The 27,657-nt window shown below is 43.2% G+C and overlaps 1 protein-coding gene across 1 annotated transcript; it reads right to left on the minus strand.

The window, feature by feature from the left end:
* Positions 1 to 27,612, minus strand: LOC140117094 (myeloperoxidase-like). Its single transcript, XM_072133528.1, has 17 exons — positions 27,534 to 27,612; positions 27,042 to 27,154; positions 26,789 to 26,957; positions 25,815 to 25,890; positions 25,148 to 25,227; positions 20,790 to 20,883; positions 19,740 to 19,915; positions 17,923 to 18,043; positions 8,996 to 9,125; positions 8,677 to 8,883; positions 6,443 to 6,758; positions 6,038 to 6,198; positions 4,719 to 4,905; positions 3,443 to 3,613; positions 2,971 to 3,208; positions 2,227 to 2,438; positions 1 to 598 (listed from the first exon to the last, which is right to left on the minus strand). Exons 1-16 carry the CDS (start codon positions 27,610 to 27,612, stop codon positions 2,237 to 2,239), a joined length of 2,520 nt encoding a protein of 839 aa, XP_071989629.1. The 3' UTR covers positions 1 to 598; positions 2,227 to 2,236.
* Positions 27,613 to 27,657: the final 45 nt, after the last annotated feature.

Below are 27,657 nucleotides of genomic sequence, written 5' to 3' on the forward strand. Positions count from 1 at the left end.
TCACTTAAAAATTCTATTTTTATTGTGAAGTAATTTGCACACTACATGAAGTTTATTGGGTTGCCTAATGCAGGAAAACAACCAAACATTTATTAGGTGTTTTATTCTAGTATATATTGGATTATTATCAGAATGTTCTAAGAAGCTTTTTAGATGTAGAAATATTGGTGGTGCAATAAAAAAAGTGGCTCAATCGCCCATGTTGGTGAATGAGTCGGCTGATTTTACATCCTAGGGCCTAGGACCAGAGACTCTTCTAGTTTTTCCTGTACACTAGGTGTGATAGATATAGAGAAATAACTTGCGGTTCCTGGTGTTCAAAAAAAAATCTATAAGCTGGCCCCGGTCTGCCATGGCCCCGGTCTGCAGATGGGGGCTTTTGAGCCACCATACACCTAGAGCTAGGACGTGTTTACTTACTCTTCATCCACTATAGTTATGCTGTCTTTACATATGTCCCTCACACAAAGAAAAATCAAGACAATAGAACAAGAAATGTTGACGCTATATACAGGGGAAGTATGGCTGTCATGCACTTGGAGGACTACAGCGTTCTTGATTTCCAAGCAATCTCCAGATCAGAGAAGGTAAGAGTTTTCTGGAAAGACAGTATAATCTAATTAGAAACTCATCTTATTATGCAAAACCTTATACTCTCAAAATTATTGGTTTTCAATGGTAATCTTAGAACCTATAAAGCTGCCAGTTCAAATATACTCTATTTAGTTCAGGCTGTTTCATCAAGTCTAGTGAGATGCTTCCCTTTAAAGACTCTGTCACTGTCCTGTAATTTATGTAATATCCTTGCCAAGTCAGAGTGGTGGGTTTTCAGCATATTCCTCTCAACATGGGGCACATGCCAAGTCTACTTTAGCTACACCCCTGCCACCAGCAGGTATCTGTTGTTGTTCTGCTGATTTAGTGGTCCTCCATGGAGAGAAGAGCAGAATAGCATTGTACACATTTGGACACATAGAAAAAGTCGGCTCATCCAATCCCTGGCCACAGCAGTGATTCATCTCAGTAAGTGATTGACTTCCTGCAAGTTGAGGATTTCCAGGAAGTAAGAATATATTTATATACATACATATGTGTGTGTGGAACTCTATGGCAAAAACTTTATTATTTCACCCTGCGAAAGATAGATCTAAATAGTTATATAGTCTTCAGAAGGCCCCTGGTTTGTATAGTCGTCCTAATCAGTCTCATTCACAAAGCTCGGCATAGTGCTGCACCATCCTAGCTCTCATCCCTCATCTCATTCCATTACCCAACCTGTGCCAGCAATCTAAGATTATTATCTTCTCTATTCTGGACCTCCCATTCACATCTCCAGGACTTCTCCTGAGCTGCACCAATTCTCAAGAATGCCCTTCCCCACACGAAGGTTATCCAGCTCTTTAGGCAGCATATCACTTTCCCTAAATGTAATTAAGTACAACTCACTTTTCACTAATGTTATGTTATCCTCCAAGTACTAGATGTCAATTTACGTATTGTCTGTATTATTATCAAAATTTATTACAGTGAAGCCTCATGCCAACCACTCAAAATTCATTTAAAAATGTCCCCTACAAACAATGGCCTAAATATATGAAAACTGGTGTAATCTGCCTATGCCTAGTGCAGTTTGCCTCACTAATGTGTGGTTAGCGCCAGATAATCCAATAGCGGCGCACGCTCTTAGTAAATCTGGCCGGTTTTCAGGATGTGACACAGTTGCACCTTTTTTTTCTTGGTTCACTTTGCTTTATGGTGTTGAGACACAATTGTGGCAAAGCGCAGTAATAAATGTGGCACAAACTCCAACTACCGCGCCTCTTTATATGCACAGTTTTTGAAGATGTCAGACAAAATGCAACCGCGACACAAAAGTGGTGCAAACACTTAATAAATAAGTATGCAAACTCTAAAGACACTTTTTTTGTGCAAACTCAGAAAAACTCAATGGCATATCTGGGCTAATGATTCCTATTGTAGGAGATGTCCATTATGGATAGTATATGATGGTACATCATGTCATATTTTTCACATGAATATGAATAATATGGTTAAAAGAGTCGTTCCTAAGGAAGGTGTAGAGGTTTCTTTTCTATTGACCAGATTTTAATTTTGATAATTCTTTTGCCTACAGTTTGGGATACAGATCCATATTTCTAGCGGAATTTTCCATCATCTTTCATATTTCCGGTATGTTTTTAGTGTTACTTGTAAATATAATCTCACCATTTTTATCTTAACCTTGTCTCCATGGCCCTAGGTCCAGGGCTGGGATAGTGGAGCATCGTCGAAAATCTCGAGGATACTGATTGGCCAAAAAGACATTTTGAGGAACCTCAGTGATCCCAGTGTTTTCACAGATGACACGGGCAAATGACACTCTCTCTATGGCGTTCTTCTGAGCTGAGGTGAGCACCCCACGGTTCTCATAATAAAACCTACAAAAAACAATAATTAAGGAGCCTATTAAAATGTAGCCCTTAGGTTATTGTACCCTTAAGTGAGCAGTTATTGTTTATATCAAATATCTTAATTAACCATACAGGCAGTCCCCGGGTTACGTACAAGATAGGGGCCATAGGTTTGTTCTTAAGTTGAATTTGTATGTGAGTCAAAACTGTATATTTTATAATTGTAGTTCTAGACAAATAATTTTTTATTCCCCAGTGACAATTTGAGTTTTACATTTTTTATCAATAAAGCTTGATTACAGACACCTTACAGCTAATCATTGCAGTCTGTGACTATAGTAAAGCATCCAGAGAGCTTCACCAGAGATCATAGGGGGCAGAGGGGTCCGTCTGTAACTCTTGGTCGTCTGTAAGTTGGGTGATTGCCTGTATTTTCAAATTATAAAATTTTCCATATATTATGACATCCTCATAAAAGTTCACTTCATAAATAATTATATATTATATATCTGTTCCACAAATTTTTAAAATAGTTTTTGTCTATACTAAATGTACTTACCGGTCTCCATCCCGAGCCCTACGAAACTGGTTACCAATCAGACATGTAAGCAACTCCCCGATTCTACCATTACGAACTGATGGCTCAGCAACTCCTCCAACCCAAATGTCAATATTTTCTGGAGTTCCATACAAATTTATGAATTTTTGTGCAAGCTCCCTGTTATTCAGCACAGCAGCTAGTTCATTCAGATTTCTCGGTGCAGAAAGTCCACAAAACCTTCTCCAGGCGTTATATCCTATTTAAAAAAATTGTGTTATATAATAGCACACCACCTATAATCACTATAGTAAAGGCAATTCTTCTACACAACTACAAAATGTAATTTATAGTAAAAAAAAAAAAAAGCCCACAGACTGTATGTAGAATGTATAGAAATAAACTTTTTGATTTTGAGAGAACATGAACTATGGCTTTCGTGTCTTTGAGGATTTGTGCACAGCATACTGTTGACAGATTGCATAGCAATTACCTGGAATACCATGTTCACGGCCTCGTTGCAGGTTTATGGCTGGTAGGTCAAGACCAGTCCGTTTGAAGAGTTTGAAGAGACGTTCTCGTAACTCATCTACTACCAGCTGATTTTGACGATTGAGTTTAGCTCGGTTTGCCATCAGTCCTCTAAGAAGAGGATCAATTCCACCTATTTGAAAAAAAGAAGATTTTTTTTCTTCTTCATATATCAGGCTACAGGGTGACATGGACAAAGTGTTTGGTCATCCACTTGGCAGACGAGGTTCAATGTGGATAAATGTAAGGTTATGCACCTGGGGGCTAGTACTCTACATGCAATATATGTCCTAAGGGGAGTAAATCTGGGAGAGCCCCTTGTTGAGAAGGACCTGGGGGTACTTGTCATGTATCAAAAGTGGCATTGACTCTTGGGATAAGGATGTAACATTACCACTGTACAAGGCATGGGTTCAGCCTCTTTTGGAATATGCTGTTAAGCTCTGGGCACCAGTCCATAAAAAGGATGCCCTGGAGCTGGAGAGGGTAAAATGAAGAGCTACAAAAATGAAAAGTTGTATGGAGGGTCTTAGTTATGAGGAAAGATTAAAACAACTACATTAATTTAGTCTCTAAAAGAGACGACTAAAAGGGGACATGATTAACTTCTATAAATATATGAATGGTCTATATAGAAAATATGGTGGGAGAAAGTTGTTCCAGGTTAAATCAAATCAAAAGACAAGGGGGGTCCTGTCTCCATCTGGGGAAAACAAGGTTTAATCACCAAAGACAACAGGACTTTTCTTATTTTGAGAGCTGTCAATCTGTGGAATAGCCAAGCTCAGGCGCTGGTCACAGTAGGGACAGCAGAAAGCTTCAAGGGTCTAGATGCCTTTTTACATCTAAATAATATTGATGTTTATGTTGTAACATAGAATTAGTTGCCTTAAATCTCTTCCTCATCCAATTCCTTCGATGTTTGAACTATGTAACCAGGTAATTATTGATGATGAAAATGTATTGTGCAGAAAATGGCAGCGCTACTGATGACATCAGAACGACCAGTTCAATAGTATAACATCAAATGCTGGTATCAAAAAACATATCACACAATAAAAAATATTGTAACAATAGTAAATACTACAGAACCCGTTCACACTCAACAGTCTACTCCTCCCTTTTCCTGCATAGAGGGGTGAGGTCTTGTCATGTGAGAGGCTTAATGACTGGCACACCTGGCGCTCAACATGGCGGAATTACTACAAGGTTCTGTGCAGCAGAATTAAGTACGTTACCTTGTCTGGCTACTCTCCAGCTATTGAAGAAGGTCATATGAAGAGGGGTCGTTGGCTCTTGGCTCACAACTGTGAAGACATTGGCCACTCTTGGATCCACAGACTCATTATAACCCCTGTAATTTGGAAGAACTCTGGGCATCTGTGACCCCAACAGTAAAGGCAGCCAATCTTTGTATGTTATTTTCTGTAAAAATGAAAGATATAATTGTTAAAGTGTACATCACTGTTCAACAAACATTGAATGAAGCAGTCTAGTCTGTGTCAAAAGCCTCTCACTCAGCTAAACCAGTTTCCTACACTCTACTGATGAGACGCAAAAATATCAAAACAGTGCTGTCTGCAGTAGGGAATCTGGTCCTTCTGGAATAGATATAATCCCATAATGTAATTAGGATTCTTAAAAGTCGTGCTTGATTTTGAGGCGGCTGCTATACAATGTAGTCAAAAGAGGCATTGTTTTTCTTATTCCATCCTGGAAAATGTATATTCACATATTACATAAGGTTTAAATTTCATCCAGTGACTTGAAATCTTGATTTTCTCTCTGATCTCTCTGAAAGCTCTTTGTGTGACTTGCACTTGTTTGTGATCTTGTGGGTAGAGTCTTAGTAGCTGTGACTCATTCTCAGGCTTGAAACGCGTCTCTTCCCTGTTATTTGCCTGTCCTTTTAATTGGGGATAATATATGAGCCCAAAGTTCAACCATTTATTTTATGTAATATGTTTTAAATGTCTGAATAATTCAACACATCCTTATGGTAAAAATGTTCTCTATTCCTGCATATGGAGGTGGAAATACCCATCCCCTCTCCATAGGCTTCTATGTAATCTGACGCTTCAGTGTGCCCCTGTCCATCTCACTTTCAGTAGAGATTTTAGAGAGAAACTCTATATATTGAGAAGGGAACGGGCATTAGAGGAGCTAATTAATTGTAGAAAGAATAATTTTACTTTGTTTACATATATATACATGTATATAATCTATGTTTACAAAAAATGTATTTTTTGTTTTCAAAATACGAGTGAATAAAGTGGCTATATATGTGTGACCAGTTACTTCATTTAACCCCCACAATAAGAGGTGTAACTACAGTGGTAGAAGCCATAGCTGCTACTATGGGGCCCGCAGTGTCATGGGGCCTGACCACCCAACTCGCCACACTAAAGAATGGAGGATGTGCACCATTATATACATGTTTCACTGCACATCTTCCAAAGTACACAGCTGAGCCGGTAGCTCAGATAAGAAATGTCGGGGAGGGGACAGCAGAACAGCAGGGCTAGGGACAAAGAATTGACAAAGAATAAAACATCACCTGTAAGATTGCGCCCACAATCTTCCTAGCCTCTTGATACAATGTTTCACCGGTCATTCTTGGATTTAACCTCCGTAGTGCTGTTGCTATGCGATTGTGTTCACGTACAAAGAGTGTGTGAAAGGCCGTGAGACCAGGATGTTCACTGACACGAGGGTCTCCTATAGATAATAATAGACACATGACTTGTATAGGATCTTATAGTCTACTATATAAAATATTCACTAATAATGGAGGGGTCATGAGAGCTCTAAACTAAACCAATGACTGAGATGGAAGATTCACAGAAGGTTGAGTGCGACTGACTGATAAGACTTTAGACCCTACTTTTACTTGATTATTAATAGTCAGAATAAACAAAATGAATAAAACCAGTCAATAAGATGCCTGATCTCAGATCTGTACCTCCCAAGAAACAGGGGATTCCAGATGATCTATTAGTCAGGACACAAAAGTCTTCTTCTGCTGTTTCGAATGGCAGATATTCTCGTCCATTGTCTGTGAAGTTCTGGTTGATCGCCATGAGCCCAAACTGATTTGTATTGTTACGTAGCGCGAAAGCCAGAGGCAGGTCACTGCCATACACTTGACTCCCATCAAGGAAAGATGTGAGGATGTTTATCTGTTCACGGATTGGAGATTCTGGGTTGCATACAGGAGAGGACCGGAAAAGGGGGATACAGTCGCTACGATTTGTAAAACGAGGATCATTTGGTGGAATCTACAGGGAAAAAAAGATGCAAAGTGCAAATGTTAATGAAAAAATTCTGCTGGAAAATACAGTCAAAAGTTGATAACTACAATGCGACAAAATCAACTTGTAACTATAAATATTAATTTTACTTGTCCTTAAGAAAGGGATAATCTGATCTGAACATTCACATTTAGTTTAATTCATCTGTTAATTCAACATGTAACCATGTTGTTTCTTAGAAATGGTGGCCAGCTGTCCTTGGATTCAACCGAATTCGAATTGTTGTCTGGGAGTTACTACATGTCCCACAGCCGTCCTGTGGTAAAGAACGCTGAATAGTGCAGTGGTGATTGTATCCAAGGACTACTAAATCTTTTTCTAAGGGACAAAAAGGACAACGGGTTGGCCGGGGCTAAATCATTTGTACACGACCTGCTTCTAAGGGTTTCATGTGTAGCAGAGCAGCTAATCTATTCAATGGCAGATCTTCATATAGGCCTTTAGTTCCTGGGGGCCCACGCCTGCCCATGAAGATCGGCAGGTTAAAAAATAAAGTCTTCTCCTTCCTGTCCGGATGCATACACTATGACGTGGCGGGGGCCACCGCTGTGTGATGTCATAGTGTTGAACACGGGCTGAGGAGAAGATAGAGCCGCAGGGAGAAGAAGGGGGGCTCTGCTGTGGACATTTCATTTATGGGGGCCTCTGCTGAGGACATTTCGTTAAAGGGGGGCTCTGCTGTGGCCATTTCATTAAAGGGGGGCTCTTCTGTGGAGATTTTATTTATCGGGTGAGGGCTCTGCTGTGGCCATTTCATTACAGGGGGACCAGTACTGTCGTCGGATGGAGGAGATCAGGACTTGGGGCACGAGGTTGGTTTGGACGCCAGGGGGGGCCCTAGTTGTGTGAACAGCCCAGGGCCCATGGGACACTAAATCCACCACTGGATCTACTAAAAGTCATCCCCTTAGCCAGGTGATTAGTTTTATCCTACTGATGATGTGCTGTTGCAATATTAATCCTGCTCAATACAAGAGGAACCATGAGAGGAAATGTTCAGACATTTGATATAGGGACAGCATAGCCATTTTTTATAACATGTAAGTGAAGAAATGTATATGTATTGTAGCTGAATTAAATGAAATATGAATTCAGAGACAGGAATACCCCTTTAAATGTGTCATCCCAGTTATAATAAATGGACAGTCGTAGTTGTGGTCCCTATAAATTATTTGCTGGAGAATACCTGAAGTCCTGTGTTATTCCTGGAAAAGTAGGATAATTAGGAAGCTTGATGTTCGATAGATGTTGGAAGACAGGTGTGAGTTATGTATATAGCTGTGATTGCTGCAAATATTAGTATCAAATATTATATGCATGACTTATATAGGAATGTGGGGAGACGACAATCACTATAGCAGTGATAAAAATGTTATAAAAATAACAGATATATAGTAAAGGGCAATGCTGGTCAGTGATTTCAATTTAGCTACATGAAGGAGATGGAGAGGGAAAGGTCTGGTAGAAGTTGTCCCCCACCAGTCATGAAATCTCTGAATCCCTTGTGTATTTGTATTTGAGTGAATAAAATGGCTCTAGATGAGGGACCAGTCATTCCATTCCCCCACTGATTAAACATGTAACACTATCCAATAAATACAATAAAAAAGTTAAAATGAAAAGAAGGTGGGTCATATACTCTGACATATGAATTGATGAGCTGGTTGCACATATACAGCCACTCCATTTACTTATGCTTGGATATCTCAGACAGTCCCATAGAGAATAATTTCACCCCAATTCTTACACGTATAAGGAATCGTTGGGGGAAGACTCTGGGAGACGAGTCTTATCTGAGCAGTCGGTCACAATATAGCAGCAAAACTCAAGGCAGAGATTTTCTGAAAAAGCTGGTCCACTGGATTTGCAGAAGATTGAGCTTTACCTTGAGTGGGAAGCAGGGGGGCTCTCTGGCACAGCTGGTATCACAGTCTATACCTTCCAGGAAAGTTGCCCTTGCAGGAGTTTCAGGGGAAAGATCGAGGTCATGATCCGTCCATTGTCCCCACTGCATAAAGATCAGCGCCCGACCATTGTCTAGGGTGATGTTTTCTGTAAGGAATCTAACAATTTCATTGGATACTTGGCGTGCCTAATTACGGGAAAATAGTGAGATCATTAACAATTGCTAGGATTAGCATATTTTGACCCAAGAAACATTGTACATAGGAGCAAAGTAAAAAGTATCATAAACTTATACTTACCAATGGAAGACGAAACCCATTAATTCTACGACTCTCAGTCCAGCCACGGGGAAGAGACACGCCATCCTCATACTGAGCGCGGAGCAAACGTGTAAACCCAGTATTAGAAGCACCAAGACTGGGATTTCTCCTATAAATTTACATTGGGAAAAAATAATTATGTTGAACAACTTCTATTATGAAATTTTTAAAGGAAATTTACCGTCAAAATCCACCATGATAAACCAGAGACACTTACTCATAGATCCAGGCACCGTGATTTTGGTAATTATTCTTATATTTGTTATCCATAGCCTCCTTCCTTCTAAAATTAACTTAACATCTTAAAATATGCTAATGAGCATAAGGGCTATGGGCCCTCTGTGCTGTAGCTTCACAGGCTGTTACACTGTGCAGGACTGAGGTAGCACAAGGGAAGGGTAGGGCAGTGTAACAGCCTTTGAAACTGCAGGAGAGGGGTTCTGGAAACACCCCCAGAGCACTTCAGACTCAATAGCATAATGTTAAAAGTTGATTTTAAAGGGAAAGAGGCCATGGATATCAAATATAAAAAGATTATCACAGTCACAGTGTTTGGATCTATGAGTAAGTGGCATTGGTTTATCATGACTGATTTTGCTGGTTGATTTCTTTTAACTTTGATTCATTTTCAAGAAAACATACATGGACCCTTTGATAGTTACCTGGATATATGCAGTTATTACTAATATAATGGAATCTGATGTTTAGATTCCAATTAAAGACACACAATAAACTTACGCACAACACCTGTTTTCCCCAAATATAAGACAGTGGGGCACTTTTACTAAAAAAAAATGCAGTCTGTGCTATGTGTAGTTTGCCTGTGTATTGTGCAGAGGGCAACAATTTCAAGTTCTGCATGAATCTGGCGCCCCCTGCACCGCTCCAACAAAGTGCACTACTCTTTTTTGGTGCACCTTTAACAGGGGACGTGAGATACTTCTGTTGGACACAGCATGATATATGTGGCACGTAGAGATGAGCGAACATACTCGTCCGAGCTTGATGCTCGATCGAGCATTAGCGTACTCGTAACTGCTCGTTGCTCGGACGAGTATTTCGCCCGCTCGAGAAAATAAGCAGCTCCCGCCGTTTTGCTTTTTGGCGGCCAGAAACAGAGCCAATCACAAGCCAGGAGACTCTGCACTCCACCCAGCATGACGTGGTACCCTTACACGTAGATAGCAGTGGTTGGCTGGCCAGATCAGGTGACCCTGGGATAGACTAGCCGCTGCCCGCGCTGCTCGGATCATTCTCTGTCTGGATGCCGCTAGGGAGAGAGCTGCTGCTGCTCAGGGAAAGCGTTAGGGTGTTCTATTAGCTTACTGTTAGGCAGGAGTGATTCTTAAAGAACCCAACAGCCCTTCTTAGGGCTACAATAACGTTATAATTTTTTTTTTTTTTATTTGCAGCTAGTACCATATTGTGAGGAATTAGCAGGGGGACTTGCTACCGTTGTGTTTAGCTCTTAGTGACACACATATCCACCTCAAACACCAAAGTGGGAAAATTTATTAGGGGTTTGAGTAGAATTAGGCACAGTCTGCCAGTTTCTTTTTATTTTACGTTTATTTTTTTCATAACTCAGCGTCATCTCATCTGGCATAGTAGTGTGCTGTAATACTTGGCTAGAAAATAGCCATAGGAGAATACAAACGTCTTAATTACGCCTACAGTAGCGTTATATATATTTGATTTCTGGTTGATCTGCTGGTGGCTGTACTTGCTGCAGTGCATCTACTATCAAATTGGGAGCAATTTGGAGTCAGACTTGCGACCACTGTGTTTTAGTGACGCACATATCCATCGCAAAGACCGAAGTGGGAAAATTTATTAGGGCCCGGGGTTGTATTTCAACTAGGCACAGTCTGCCATTTCCTTTTTTATTTTACGTTTATTTTTTTCATAACTCAGCGTCATCTCATCTGGCATAGTAGTGTGCTGTAATACTTGGCTAGAAAATAGCCATAGGAGAATACAAACGTCTTAATTACGCCTACAGTAGCGTTATATATATTTGATTTCTGGTTGATCTGCTGGTGGCTGTACTTGCTGCAGTGCATCTACTATCAAATTGGGAGCAATTTGGAGTCAGACTTGCGACCACTGTGTTTTAGTGACGCACATATCCATCGCAAAGACCGAAGTGGGAAAATTTATTAGGGCCCGGGGTTGTATTTCAACTAGGCACAGTCTGCCATTTCCTTTTTTATTTTACGTTTATTTTTTTCATAACTCAGCGTCATCTCATCTGGCATAGTAGTGTGCTGTAATACTTGGCTAGAAAATAGCCATAGCAATAGGATAGCATCGTTTGGTTTTAAAAACTAAAAAACACAAAAAAAAAAAAAAAAAAAGTTAAAAAAAAAAAAGTTAAAAAAAAAATACAAGTTATAACTCTCATTTTCAAAATGTTTAACCCGAGGGCTAGGGGTAGAGGACGAGGGCGGGGACGTGGGCGTCCAACTACTGCAGGGGTCAGAGGCCGTGGTCCTGGGCGGGGTGAGACACCACCTGCTTATGAGGGAGCAGGGGAACGCCGCAGAGCTACACTCCCTAGGTTCATGTCTGAAGTTACTGGGACTCGTGGTAGAGCACTGTTGAGGCCAGAACAGTGCGAACAGGTGATGTCGTGGATTGCCGACAATGCTTCGAGCAATTTGTCCACCAGTCAGTCTTCCACGCAGTCCACCCATGTCACCGAAATCGGCACTCCTCCAGCTCCTGCACCTCAGCCTCCTCCCCCCCAGTCTGCCCCCTCCCAGCAAAATTTGCCATTTGAACCGGCATACTCTGAGGAACTGTTTTCTGGACCCTTCCCACAGTCACAAACCACTTGTCCGGTTGCTGATGAGCAATTTTCCGATGCCCAGGTTTTCCACCAGTCGCAGTCTGTGGGTGATGATGACCTTGTTGACGTAGTGGAAGAAGTGTGTAAAGAGGTGTCCGACGATGAGGAGACACGGTTGTCAGACAGTGGGGAAGTTGTTGTCAGGGCAGGAAGTCCGAGGGGGGAGCAGACTGAGGGATCGGAGGATGATGAGGTGACAGACCCAAGCTGGGTTGAGAGGCCGGGTGAACACAGTGCTTCTGAGACGGAGGAGAGTCCTCGACCAGAACAGGTTGGAAGAGGCAGTGGTGGGGCCAGACGGAGAGGCAGGGCCAGAGCTGGTGCATCAGCGCCAAATGTGTCAACTAGTGAAGCTCCCGTGGCGAGGGCTCCTGCGGCGAGGGCTAGATTTTCAGAAGTCTGGAGGTTCTTTAAGGAAACACCGGATGACCGACGGACTGTGGTGTGCCACATTTGCCAAACCAGGATCAGCAGGGGTTCCACCACTACTAGCTTAACTACCACCAGTATGCGCAGGCATATGAATGCTAAACACCCCACTCAGTGGCAACAAGCGCGTTCACCTCCGGCCGTGCACACCACTGCTCCTTCCCCTGTGTCAGCTGATAGTCAGCCCCCTGCCCAGGACCCTGCCACAAAAACCCCATCGTCACCTCCACGATCCTCCACAGCATCCACCAGCGTTCAGCTCTCCATACCCCAGACGCTGGAGCGGAAACGCAAATATAGTGCAACCCACCCGCACGCCCAAGCCCTTAATGTGCACATTTCCAGATTGCTAAGCCTGGAGATGCTGCCCTATAGGCTAGTAGAGACCGAGGCCTTTCGCAGCCTCATGGCGGCGGCCGCCCCTCGGTATTCGGTCCCCAGCCGCCACTACTTTTCCCGATGTGCCGTCCCAGCCCTGCACCAGCACGTGTCAGACAACATAATCCGTGCCCTGACCAACGCCGTTTCTGACAAGGTCCACCTGACCACGGACACGTGGACGAGTGCTGCCGGGCAGGGCCACTATATATCTCTGACGGCACATTGGGTTAACTTGGTGGAGGCTGGGACCGAGTGTGACCCTGCGGCTGGTCATATACTGCCGACGCCGAGGATTGCGGGGCCTACCTCGGTCCAGGTGTTTGAGGCCTACTATGCCTCCTCCTCCTCCCACCCCTCCTCCACCTCCTCCTCCGAACGACCATCCGTGGGCATGGCGCCATCAGTCGGTAGCTCTAGGCACAGCAGCAGTGCCGTCGCTAAGCGACAGCAGGCGGTGCTCAAACTGCTGAGCCTAGGCGATAAAAGGCACACCGCCCAAGAACTATTACAGGGCATCACGGCGCAGACTGATCTGTGGCTGGCACCGCTGAACCTGAAGCCAGGCATGGTTGTGTGTGACAACGGCCGTAACCTGGTGGCGGCTCTGCAACTCGGCAGACTGACACATGTGCCATGCCTGGCCCATGTGTTAAATCTGATAGTTCAGCGTTTCCTCAAGACATACCCCAATCTGTCTGATTTGCTCACGAAGGTGCGCCGCATCTGTGCGCATTTCAGGAAGTCCAGCACAGATGCTGCCACTCTCAGGGCAGCGCAGCGCCGCCTCCAACTGCCCGCTCACCGACTGTTGTGCGACGTGCCCACGAGGTGGAATTCAACACTGACCATGTTATCCAGAGTTTACCAGCAGCGCCGAGCGATTGTAGACTGCCAGATGTCAACTTCCACCAGAACTGGTAGTCAGGTCAGTCAGCTTCCTCAAGTCTACAATGAGGAGTGGACGTGGATGTCTGATATCTGTCAGGTGCTGAGTAACTTTGAGGAGTCAACACAGATGGTCAGTGGCGATGCCGCCATCATCAGCCTCACCATCCCGCTGCTTGGCCTGTTGAAAAACTCTCTGGTCAGCATGAAGTCGGAAGCTTTGCGCTCCTCACAAGAGACAGGGGAAGAAGATTCCCTTGTTGATAGCCAAAGCACCCTTAGGTCTGTTTCTCAGCGCATATCGGAGGAGGTGGAGGTGGAGGAGGATGAGGAGGAAGAGGAGGAAGAGGAGGAGAATGTTGGCGAGACACAAGAGGGGACCATTGTTGAGTCCTACACTGTTGAGCGTGTATGGGCAGAAGAAGAGGAGTTGGAGGAGTTGGAGGAGGAGGAAATGGACAGTCAGGCCAGTGAGGGGAGTGAATTCTTACGCGTTGGTACTCTGGCGCATATGGTAGATTTCATGCTAGGCTGCCTATCCCGTGACCCTCGCGTTCAAAGAATTTATTCCAGCACCGATTACTGGGTGTTCACTCTCCTGGACCCACGGTACAAGCAAAATCTTTCCACTCTCATCCCTGGAGAGGAAAGGAGTGTGAGAATGCATGAATACCAGCAGGCCCTGGTGCACAAGCTGAAACAGTATTTCCCTTCTGACAGCGCTAGCGGCAGAGTGCGTAGTTCTGCGGGACAAGTAGCGAGGGAGAGTAGGCGAGCAGGCAGCTTGTCCAGCACTGGCAAGGGTACGCTTTACAAGGCTTTTGCCAGCTTTATGTCACCCCAGCAAGACACTGTCACCTGTCCCCAGTCTCGGCAGAGTAGGGCTGATCTTTACAGAAAGATGGTGAGGGAGTACGTAGCTGACCATACCATCGTCCTAAATGATCACACAGCTCCCTACAACTACTGGGTTTCAAAGCTGGACATGTGGCACGAACTGGCGCTCTACGCCTTGGAGGTTCTTGCCTGCCCTGCCGCTAGCGTCTTGTCAGAGCGGGTTTTCAGTGCAGCTGGTGGCATCATCACCGATAAGCGTACACGCCTGTCGACTGACAGCGCTGACAGGCTGACGCTTATCAAGATGAATAAAGCATGGATTTCTCCTAATTTCAAATCTCCAGCAGGTGAAGGAAGCTCAACCTGAATAATTTATCCACTCCTCCTCCTCCTCATTTTCCTCCTTCTCCTCCTCTTTCTACAGTAAAGCAGAGGAAACTGGCTGTTTTTTGACAGGGCCCACTGGCTCTAGGTATAGTACTTTATGCATTTAATTTTTCTGGAGGGCCACCGACACGGTCCTCTGTTTTAAACAATTTTTGGGAGTGCCACATACAGGCACTCAATCTATTCCATTTTTCTGGAGGGCCACCTACCTGCTCCTCTGGTTTGAAAAATTTTTTGGACTGCCACATACAGGCACTCAATCTATTCCATTTTTCTGGAGGGCCACCTACCTGCTCCTCTGGTTTGAAAAATTTTTTGGACTGCCACATACAGGCACTATCCAAATTGAATTGTCTCCATAGCAGCCTCCACACGTTGTCTCCATTGCTACCTCCAAAAGTCGTCCATATAGCTGCCTCCATACATCGTCCCTTTATCAAACGAGGTTTGTCAGGCCGAAATTTGGGTTGTTTTCATGGATTCCACATCAAAGTTGTTAACTTTGTCGCCACCCTGCTGTGTTATCCACAAAATACACTGGCAAACGTTTACCATTTACGGATATTATTTCAGCGCTTCTTGCGCATCTGTTTACATTCCCCTCACCCGCCATATCCTAAACTTATAAGAACGCTACTACACTTGATCTTATACAAAAGGTTCTTAGAAGTGCTGTTTGGGGAGTAGCCTAGAGACAGGGGCTTGGATTGGCGAAAGCTCGCCTAGCAGCGGAGCGCCAGCTCCATGCGCATCATGCGCTTCTTGCGCATCTGTTTACATTCCCCTCACCCGCCATATCCTAAACTTATAAGAACGCTACTACACTTGATCTTATACAAAAGGTTCTTAGAAGTGCTGTTTGGGGAGTAGCCTAGAGACAGGGGCTTGGATTGGCGAAAGCTCGCCTAGCAGCGGAGCGCCAGCTCCATGCGCATCATGCGCTTCTTGCGCATCTGTTTACATTCCCCTCACCCGCCATATCCTAAACTTATAAGAACGCTACTACACTTGATCTTATACAAAAGGTTCTTAGAAGTGCTGTTTGGGGAGTAGCCTAGAGACAGGGGCTTGGATTGGCGAAAGCTCGCCTAGCAGCGGAGCGCCAGCTCCATGCGCATCATGCGCTTCTTGCGCATCTGTTTACATTCCCCTCACCCGCCATATCCTAAACTTATAAGAACGCTACTACACTTGATCTTATACAAAAGGTTCTTAGAAGTGCTGTTTGGGGAGTAGCCTAGAGACAGGGGCTTGGATTGGCGAAAGCTCGCCTAGCAGCGGAGCGCCAGCTCCATGCGCATCATGCGCTTCTTGCGCATCTGTTTACATTCCCCTCACCCGCCATATCCTAAACTTATAAGAACGCTACTACACTTGATCTTATACAAAAGGTTCTTAGAAGTGCTGTTTGGGGAGTAGCCTAGAGACAGGGGCTTGGATTGGCGAAAGCTCGCCTAGCAGCGGAGCGCCAGCTCCATGCGCATCATGCGCTTCTTGCGCATCTGTTTACATTCCCCTCACCCGCCATATCCCAAACTTATAAGAACGCTACTACACTTAACTTGGTGCAGGCTGGGACCGAGTCTGACCCTGGGGCTGGTCATATACTGCCGACGCAGAGGATTGCGGGGCCTACCTCGGTCCAGGTCTCAAAGGCCTACTATACCTCCAAATCCTCCCACCCCTCCTCCACCTCCTCCTCCTCCGAATTACCATCCGTGGGCATGGCGCCATCAGTCGGTAGCTCTAGGCACAGCAGCAGTGCCGTTGCTAAGCAACAGCAGGCGGTGCTCAAACTGCTGAGCCTAGGTGATAAAAGGCACACCGCCCAAGAGCTATTGCAGGGCATTCCACATCAAACTTGTTAACTTTGTCGCCACCCTGCTGTGTAAGCCACAAAATATACTGGAAAACTTTTTTCATTTACGGATATTATTTCAGCGCTTCTTGCGCAGATGTTTACATTCCCCTCACCCGCCATATCCCAAACTTATAAGAACGCTACTACACTTGATCTTATCCGAAAGGTTCTTAGAAGTGCTGTTTGGGGAGTAGCCTAGAGACAGGGGCTTGGATTGGCGAAAGCTCGCCTGGCAGCGGAGCGCCAGCTCCATGCCAAGAACCAACTAACATAGTTTTAACTGCAGTACCTTTAATCTACTACTAGTTCACTGCCTCCATACATCGTCCCCTTATCAAACGAGCTGTGTCAGGCAGAATTTTGGATTGTTTTCATGGCTTCCATGTTAACTTTGTCGCCACCCTGCTGTGTAATCCACAAAATATACTGGCAAACTTTTATCATGTACCAATATTATTTGAGCGCTTCTTGCTCACCTTCTTTGGTTCCTCTCTGCTACCCATTGGTTTGAAGCCTGAGTCCATTTAGGGTATGTCGCCATGCCACTCTCTAGCCTTCCGCTGCTGCCGCTGCCTCTGCATGCCGTCCCCTATAGTGTCAGGGTCAATTATTGGATGTTTTAGATGCTATCTAGCTTCATTCTGTCACTCTGTCATGGCCATGCTGTTGCCCATAATTTTGGCATAATGGTGCGATTAAGCAGCCTCAGAGGCATCCATGCATGCTGCCCCTGCTGTTTCCTGTCCATTTCCGTGGTGTTTCCATCCTTTTCTGAGGTTCCCAGGTGTTTGGCCAAGCTTCCCTGTGCAGAGCCTTGGTCCCCTTGAAAAATGCTCGAGTCTCCCATTGACTTCAATGGGGCTCGTTACTCGAAACGAGCACTCGAGCATCGGGAAAAGTTCGTCTCGAATAACGAGTACCCGAGCATTTTAGTGCTCGCTCATCTCTAGTGGCACGCTATCCCACTGTGCACTGGAACGACGTCGGGACAAAAATTTCTGTACCGGAAGAGAAGTTCCAGTGCACAGTGGTATCCCGTGCCACATATATCATGCAGTGTCCAACAGAAGTATCTCACGTCCCCTGTTAAAGGTGCACCAAAAAAAAGTAGTGCAAGCGCGACACAAGTTAGTCACGTGCGAAACATATGTGGCGCGGACAGTTCTTAAATACATGTGCAAGCAGTTTGCACATAAAAGAGCATGCAGCATCCAACAGAAAACTGGTGTTTAGGTTCTTCTACTGTTTGCCGAGACCACAGTAATAACTTCACACCTGTTATTGCACTCTCCAGTAATGCTGCGGTATGGAATTTCCTGACAAGCTTTTGGGAGGTGTTGGGTTGCGCAGCCCGAAAACTTGGAAATAGAATTTATCTGGTTCTTTGTGAGTAGATCTGAAATACAAGGTTGGCAGTAATGAAAAAATCAGCTTAAAGCCCAAGGCCCCTTCCACACTAGCGTTTTTCACGCGCGAGTTCTGCGCGTGCTTTTGACGCGCAGAACTTGTATTGCACTCTGTCCCATTGTTTCCAATGGGTCTTTCCTCATTTGCGTTGTTTTGCACGCGCGTGCTTGCGTTTGTTTTGACGCGCGTCAAAATCGCAGCATGCTCTACTTTTGCGTTTCACGCGCGTTTTTCCCGCCCCATTCAAGTCTATGGAGACGCATCAAAAATGCATTGCACTCGCAAGCATTGCAAGTGCAATGCGAGTGCAATGCGTTTTAAATGTATGGGTTGCTAGGTGACATGAATAATTCCCCTGCTCGCGATCGCGCATTTAATTTAAAAAACACAGTGAAGAACAGTGAAGAATAGAATAAAAACAGTGAACACAGTGAACACAGGATCATTTAAGTGAAAAACACAGTAAAGAACACAGTGAAGAATAGATTACAGATGTTCGGCACATCTGCTTACTTGTCGGGAGATACGCGCGGAACGGTGCAAACTAAATAGCATGTGAAGAACAATATATATGTGTGTAAAGAACATATAATAGATGTTTCCATACATCTGCAATGTCTTCTTCACACATATATATTGTTCTTCACATGCTATTTTGTACGCACCGTTCCGCGCGTATCTCCCGACAAGTAAGCAGATGTGCCGAACATCTGTAATCTATTCTTCACTGTGTTCTTTACTGTGTTTTTCACTTAAATGATCCTGTGTTCACTGTGTTCACTGTTTTTATTCTATTCTTCACTGTTCTTCACATCTGCTAACTTGTCGGGAGATAATATACGCGCGCGGAACAGTGAAGAATAGATTGTAGATGTTTGCATATATCTGCTAACTTATCTGAAGACATTCTTTTTCAATTAAATAAAAAATTTTATTCCCGAACCATGGTCCCTTTGAAAAAGTCCAATTGACTTAAAAAAACGCGCGTGAAAAACGCACCGAAAACGCAAAAAAACGTGAACAACACGCGCGTGAAAAACGCAAAAACGCTAATGACTCCAAGGAAAAATGGAACAAAAACGCAGCCAAAAACGTCAGTTTTTCACGCATTGCACCCTGACGTGAAATGCAACGCTAGTGTGGAAGGGGCCTAAGATACTCATCTGATAGTTGAATGATGGAAATGGAGATGATACAAGCGAGTAGTGTAGAGCCTGCAGTGTTTTGGACAAGTCTCTCATCAAAGTACAGCAATGTGCATTGTGTGGTGGCATGATGTGATGTCTGGCACTGCAGCTCCAACCAATTTACTAATCATATCATGGAATATGTGGTCAGGGTCAGCTCCAGGTTTCAGTAGTCCCCTGGGCGACAGAGCCTCCGTGGGCCCCTTTGCAGTGAATTCACGTGGCAGCATTTGAAATTCAGAAACTAAAACAGTCTGTTGTTCCCTAAAATATTCCCTAGTTTATCATCCCAAACATCCCTGTGGATTCATTAGATACAGGCCCCCTCAGCCACATGAATTCCTTATGTAAGGTCTTATGTGGGCCCCCCCCAGCAGCTCTTGGGCCTGGGACTTGCCCAGATATGCCTAGTGCTTGCGCCAGCCCTGTATGTGGTACAATACAAGATATGTGAATCCTCTTTTTTATGTGCTACCTATTAATACTGCACTCATGTACCTGTAATATTGAAAGGATGGTCATAAAAGTATTTGACTTTTCCTTCCAGAAGCTGGAGGGTGGTGCCCATGTAGTCAGCAGCTCTGATGGCATTTCTGCTTCCTGCTACAGGCTGCTTGAAGTAAGCCATGAGGTCACGGGCATCGACATTCTTCTTCCTCAAGCGTTCTTTCAGGCTAGATAATATTAAAGCATTAGTTACAGTTAAAGGGGTTTTCCAAAAATGTAAAGAATACTGGGGGGTTGACAACCCCTGGGGGACAGATCATGGAACCCAAAGCAGTTGGCTCTGTGCTCCCTGTAGTGGTTGGAAGCCGAATCTTCAGGTGAAAAACATGATTTACAAACCATCAGACACTTAGAAAATATTCTCTGGATATATCATAAAAGTATTTTGTAACTGAAACAGGTCTGTCACATCTCCTGACTGTATTCCCCATGAAATAATAATTTTGGATAATCTTTTCATATCTTTTTCTATGTCTTTATTATTTCTTCTATTATGTGACGTGACATATGTGAATAAATTGACAACAGGTGTAACTATCAAAGATCTTTAACCTGCGTGCCAAGCATTGATTGGTCAGTGTATGATGGTGCAGGACCACGTCCACAACTAGTCACACCCAGTTGTCAATTTATTAACACAGTTGTAGAAAAGTAACAAAAGAATGACACAACTCGTGTGATGTTTCCTAGAATATTAAAGCAAAATCCAGAAATATGCATTACTGGCGTTTGTCAGGTTTTCTGCTGTTATAACAGAAGTGTAATGGAAATAAATGGAGAGCAGAAGATCAACAAAGACTTTAGACTTAGCTTCCAATCTTGGTTTCCGTTACACTCTTCTGAAACTGATGCAGGTGTGAACTGAACCGTAGTCCACTACGTCTACAGATAACTGATTCATACTTCATGGCTCGCCAACACGATAGACTGTTATCACTAAGTCCTGTTACATTTCTATATTTAGATGCCGTCATTTATGACTAAAGTTCCTTGTAAAACCTCATCCTGCATCACCCGGAGTGTCAGTGTTTTTCTGCTTACATTTGGCGGGTGTTTTTATAGGCCGTATCTACCAGGTTTTTGGCTTCCTTTGCACAACTTTCAATAAATTCATTATTCAGTTCCTCAACGCCATCTGTAACACAAAAAGGAACACAAGCATTAAAAGCACTTAAGGCTACATTCACATGAACTTGTGCCCACCGTACCGTAGCACAGCGGGCACACGTTGGCACCCAGGAGAGGAGGAGGTGGTGAGCGCTGCTCATCCCGCCCCTCCCCACAGCAATGTATGGCGCACGGCGCCAGCTTTCCTGTCTTTCTCCAAGCTACGGGATGGTGCGGTGCCACATACGGTCGCCTGAATGTAGCCTTAGGCTACATTCCCACACATGTATGGGGGACGTATATATGGCCGACGTATGTACGGCCGATATATGTCCCCCATACACTTCTATGGGCTCACGGCCCTGTACGCGTGCGGCACCGTACCGCTCCGTAGCCCGTGAAAAGATAGGACATGTCCTATCTTTTCCCGTGATACGGCGCCGTCCGCTGTATCTTCCTACGGAGAGGAGCGGGGAGAGCAGCGCTCACCTCCTCCTCCTCTCCCCGCGTTGCCGTGTGCCCGCCGTGCTACGGTGCGGCGGGCACACGGCAGTGTGCATGTAGCCTTACTACGTTGAATTTTACATTTTGTGCAAAATCCTGGGTCTAATACAATACTGTTCAATGCATGATATATGTATTCCATAAATCTGGCTTCAAAAAGTCACAACATTTAGCAATTGCAACATTGAAGTCTCAGTTACACATAGAGTTTATAATATTTTATGAATTTTAATTCACATTTTCCAAAGTGGGAGGTAAAGGAGACATAGTTAGGGTACATATCGCCGTGGGGGCATACCGCCGTGCGCTGGAGAGGAGGTGACCCATCCCCCCTCCAAGCATGATCTATCTTTTCCCCGTGTACGGCGCAGATCAGTGCCACACACGCGTGGCATCGTACCGCTGCCGGGCCACCATTGCTGTCTATGGGGACGTAAATGCGGCCCTATATACATCCCCGCGGACGGCCGTCTGATTGAGACCTTAGCCTGTAAGCCAGATATCAAGTAAGATATTTTAAAAAGCCATGAAAATTGTCTTAATCTCCATTTTGTAAAGCAGTAAATCTAAGGTCAGAATTTAAGATTCACCAAGTTTATTACACAGTCACATATTTTCCTGATTAAATGTAATGATAGTTTGTGTGGTCACATTGAAACACATGACATAACAGCCACGAAACTTTATAAAATTTATAGCTACTGGACTATTGGCAGCAAAAATTACATACAAATTGCAGGACTAAAGAAAGCACAAACACGCTTTTTGGGTGCCTCGGGGCTCTTTTACATTGGCGCTCTTTAACACATCTGTGGTTTTGTGATTTCTAGCCATTGATTTTTATGGGTGTTTTCACATTGGTTTGTATTTTCATTGATCCGCTGTCCTTGGAAAAAATATCAAACATATCCTATTTTTATTCACAGATGCGGATCACGGAAGGCAATTAAAGTCTATGGGGGACATTGATTATCGTATCTCTCAGATTCGCCTATTTTTGCGCCTGGTTTGTTCCTTTTCTTGTCTTGTGACTTATGATTGATCTAGTTTTACCTTATTAAATGCGTTTTGGAATTGTCGCATATTCGATTAATTGCACCTAATTTTGACCCTAATTTGTCTCGAATTATAACCCTATATAGTAGATCTCATTTGTGACCAATAATGAGGCAAAATTGAGAAAAGGTGACAGAGCAATCAGGGCTTCATTCTTGCACAAAAAAAGTAACTGCTTGTACAATGTTCAGACTACATTTTGTGCAGAGACTAAAAGTCAAAGATATTTATATATATATATATTTAAAAAATATCTATAAATGAGCCTTTGCCATTTTTATTATAATGTATAGGAAATGGAGTCTAATAACATTTTCAGATCAGCACATTAAGATGGACAATAATCCCACTCAGACAGATGATCCTATAGAAAATGGTGAAGTCGTTACTTGAAATGTTTTACATTTTAAAGCCGTGCTGAAGTATTTTTTATGTTGCATTAACCCCTTAAGGACGCAGGGTTTTTCTGCTCATTTCTCGCTCTTCAACTTCAAAAATCCATAACTTTTTCATTTTTACGTGTACAGACCTGTGTGAGGGCTTATTTTGTGCGTAACAAATTTTACTTTCCTGTAATGTTATTTATTTTAACATGCCGTGTACTGCGAAGCTGAAAAAAAATTCCAAATGTGGAAAAATTTTTAAAAAAACTCACGTTCTTGTGGGCTCAGTTTTTTCGACTTTGACTGTGCACTCAAAATAACACCTCAGCTTTATTCTTTGATTCAGTGCGATCGCGGTGATACCAAATTTATACAGGTTTTATTGTGTTTTAATACATTTTCAAAAATTAAACGAATGTGTACAAAAAAAGAAATAAAATTTTGCCATCTTCTGACGCTAATAACTTTTTCATACTTTGGCGCACGGAGCTGTGTGAGGTGTAATTTTTTGCGAAATGAGCCGACATTTTCATTGCTACCATTCTGAGGTCTGTGCGACATTTTGATCATTTTTTATTTCATTTTTTATGTGATGTAAAAAGGTGTAAAAGTCGCATTTCGGACATTTGGGCGCCATTTCCCGCCTCAGAGGTCACCGCCGGCCGTAACCGTTTTTATATTTTGATAGATCGGGCATTTTGGGACGCGGCGATACCTAATATGTTTGTGATTTTTACTGTTTATTATGTTTTATATCAGTTCTAGGGAAAGGGGGGTGATTTGAATTTTTAATATTTTATAAAAATTTTTTATTTTTTAAACTTTTTTATTTTTTTTTTCCACTATTTCTTAGACCATCTAGGGTACATTAACCCTAGATGGTCAGATCGCTCCTACCATATACTGCAATACTTCTGTATTGCAATATATGACATTTTTGCAGCACATTCGTTACAATGAGCCACTGGCTCATTGTAACGAATCTGCAGAAGCCATGTAGCCTCGTGTCAAACGAAGACCCGAGGCTACCATGCCAACCGATCGCCGCTCCCCCCACCCCTCCGCGCGCCGCCGTTTTTTAAACGCCGCCGGAGACTTTGCCGGCGGCAATGAAAAGGTTAATAGCCGCAATCGGTGCAAGCACCGACCGCGGTTATTAGCGGTGGGGGTTTTCTGCAATATGCAAAAACCCCCACCCTTGTATGAAGAGGACTCAGCCCGTGAGCCCTCTTCATACACTCCTTATACCTCTGCGCCGTAGAGCTACGGCGCAGAGCGTTAAGGGGTTAAGTTAATTTTTCATTTGGAAAGCGAAGACCTTTGTTTCCAGTAATGAAAAAGGAGGTTTTTTTCAAGTGCAGCTGCTCAGAGCAGGTGTATTTTTGCTACTTTTTATGTGCAAAATTGTGATAGATACCGTGAAAACATCTATGCACGGCAGATAAAGCGCAGACACTCAAAATCACTAAGCGCCGGACTTTTGCTTGCACCCAAAAAAGTCGAAAATTGGAGACAAATTTAACAACTGCCCCAAAAGATTGCACAAAAAACATCAAAAGCTATGATCAATGCAACATCTGTTTTTTTCATCGATGAGGCTTAAAAACCAGGTAATGTTTGCAATGTTAAACCTTCATTTTTTTTTTTTCGGACACGGAGACAAAACAGATGAAAAACACAGACAAAACCAACAGCTTCACAACTGAAGCGGAGCACCAACATTGAAAAGAATGGTTCAGTAAGGCATCAGAGTTTTTATGCAAATTCATCCAGGAAGATCCACCCACTGGACTCCTAAGCATAGAACAGCTGACAAGTCTTTTGCATCAAAGCAATATACATCTGCCTGCAGAATGAAACCACATGCAATCTATTCTGCATTCTGCAGATTATTCTGCATGACAAATTAGTCATGTGCGACACACATGCTGACACTTCTTAAATACCTGTGCAAGCAGTTTTGACATACAAAGTCTGACAGAAAGCTGGCCCAGGGGCTTTAGTAAATATGGGCCACTGTATATAATTTGCTCAGCTCCTCCTGCTCTATAACATGCTGTCTGCAGACAGGACACTGTACAATCTGCTCAGCTCCTCCTGCTCTATAACATGCTGTCTGCATTGTTATAATATGTAAAGCTTTTCCAATGATATGGAAGAACAGTACTGCAGAAATTTACCTGGACATTTACTTACCAATTACCATTGGTCATAAAAGGGTTAAGGAACATAAAGGGGGCAATATAATAGAAATGGCAGTAGAAAAGCGTTTTTTAAATAAATAATATAAAAGAGTAGATTATTATATTATATTGTGACACAATGGTACTCAAAGGAGACAGAAATTACCTTGACTAGAAGCTGTGGGGATCAGTAAACCTGCCAGCAGCAGTACAGCATATATAGGTTCAGAATTCATCCTGAGACACCTAAAAGAAAATGCAATATGTGACTACAGCTGTGACTATGTGACTATCTATAGAAGATAGTGAGCGCCTCTTCCTCCTCCTTCTGACAAGTTCTCTATTTACCGTGTAATTTATAGGACAGATTTGGCAAGCGATGTATAGTGCTGTGTAATCTGTGCGCTATATGAATAAAGGAATTATTATTATTATTATTACTATAGTAATTGTCCTTAGTTACCCCCAATTACAGGAAAGGAACAGGAAACTTAAAAAAAACTTGGCAGATATTGTGGAATCTGCAGATTCTTCTAGATAACATTTCATGGGATCGTTAAACAGGTAAAAAGATTGAAAGCAAAACTATGTACATGTAGATTATGTACAAGATGGGTACAAGATATTACAGGGTTATATACAGGATAGTATACTCCGTTATACAGGATAGTATACTCCGTTATACAGGATAGTATACTCTGCTCCTCTTCATATTGATCCCAGTACTGTTCGTCACTTGTCCTAGGGCTCACCTAGAAAAGAAATGGATAATTAGCTCCCATGCTGGGAGAGGAAGATGCGGGTGTGTATAATTACCAACATGTGCGCCGTACATCTTTTCCCCATGCTCCGTGCTACTAACTATAAATTTCTTTTCTAGATGAGTTTCAAGACTAGCGGCGGACAACGCTGGGATCAAGATGAAGAGGAGGACATGGGGACATGGAAAGTGAACTGAAATGTGCAATTTGCATGTGTCGATGGTCCCAGTTGGCTCAAGTGACCAAATACCCTCCGCCTTCTCTATTCAGAAACTCGGAATTGCAGGCATCAAAAGAGGTAAAGTAAAAGCATTTCGTAAACCAAACTGCATGAAGACATAGACCTGACGAAGCGCCCGGTTGTGGCGCGAAACGCATTGTCATTTGTATCATACAGATTTTATCTGTATGTATTTTATCCTGATTATAATATTAAATTGAGTCACTGTTGAGCTTTACGTATAGCCGTGATTCCTTGGGCTGCGCCAGAAGAAGTCCCTATTTTTTATCTGGTATCCATTGAGGAAATTACACTCCACATCTTTTGGATCCACCTATGCATTTTCTACAACCCGAGGAGAGCAAATCACCCACGGGCAAGGACGGGGCAGCACCCAAAAACGTGATCTGATAGTTTTGTGCCTGATAGCACCACCACTAAAGGTGAGTGGAATACATATATGAATTCAAATACACTCAAAAGAAATCACTTTTATTTGCACTAGGCAGCGCCTGTTGTTTTTTCTTTCCCCTGACTTGCATGAAGACATGGATGGAGGAGAGCATCTCCTGCTCTTTCCAGTTCAAAAACCTGTTTTCCAGTAATAAACCAAAGAAAAAGCACAGAACATGTAGTGAAGTCCATTCCGGATGTCTGATCTATTACACTGTACAACATAAACCTGCCATAGTCGCTATACAGATACTACTCATACAATCACCAAGTGGTGCACAATGTACACACAAAGCCTGTATTATGCCTCAGTTCTTACCCACCACCTGTCCTTTTTCCCAAACTTTTACTATGATTGGAAGGAGTACATTACCAAATCCTTTATAAATCTCAAGAGGTAGTCCATCTAGTCCTGGGGAAACATTTCCTTTACATGAAGCCACCGTCTCCAATTCCACAGCTGTATTTGTATGTGACAGGACGTCCCTCTCTTCCCTTCCTAACACTGGAAATTGTATTTTTCCCAAATATTCCTGTATCTCCTGTAATGGGGAATCCAACTCCGAAGTGTAAATATTATTATAAAATTATTAGAAAATTTCCTTCGTATCTTCGTCCTTAGTTACAACCTCCCCAAAACTATCTTTAATAGCCAGGATTCTAGTTAACTCCTGTTGTTTCTTAATCTTCTGAATTAGCCCCTTAGAGGGTAACCCACTTTCACAGTGTCTTTTCTGATCTAGGAAGAATTATTTTTGGAGTACCTTATTACCATATTTTTCGTACTATAAGGCGCACAAAAAATCCTTTAATTTTCTCAGAAATTTAAAGGTGCGCCTTATAGTCCAGTGCGCCTTATACATGAACAATACTTACAGACAACAGCTGCCTTGAACTGTGCACAGATCTGCCACCTGCTGGTCATTCATCCTTATAATCAGGTGCGCCTTATAATCTGGTGCGCCTTATATATGAACCTAGATGTTTTAGCAGGCATTTATTGATGGTGTGCCTTATAATCTGGTGCGCTTTATAGTCCGAAAAATACGGTAGTCAAATATATATTATACTCTTCCTGTGCCTTATTGTAACTTTCAAGGGTACTCTGCTTCTATTACCGGTAATCTGGACTTCTTTTTCTCTTTTTTGTACTTCTTCCTTCAAATGCTTTTCCTTTTTCACAAATTGTTTACGCATATTGATAATTTCTCAATTCAATATTCCTCTTAAAAAAGACTTCAA

The sequence above is a fragment of the Engystomops pustulosus genome, chromosome 2 (genome assembly GCF_040894005.1).
Source record: "Engystomops pustulosus chromosome 2, aEngPut4.maternal, whole genome shotgun sequence".
Lineage (NCBI taxonomy): Eukaryota > Metazoa > Chordata > Amphibia > Anura > Leptodactylidae > Engystomops > Engystomops pustulosus.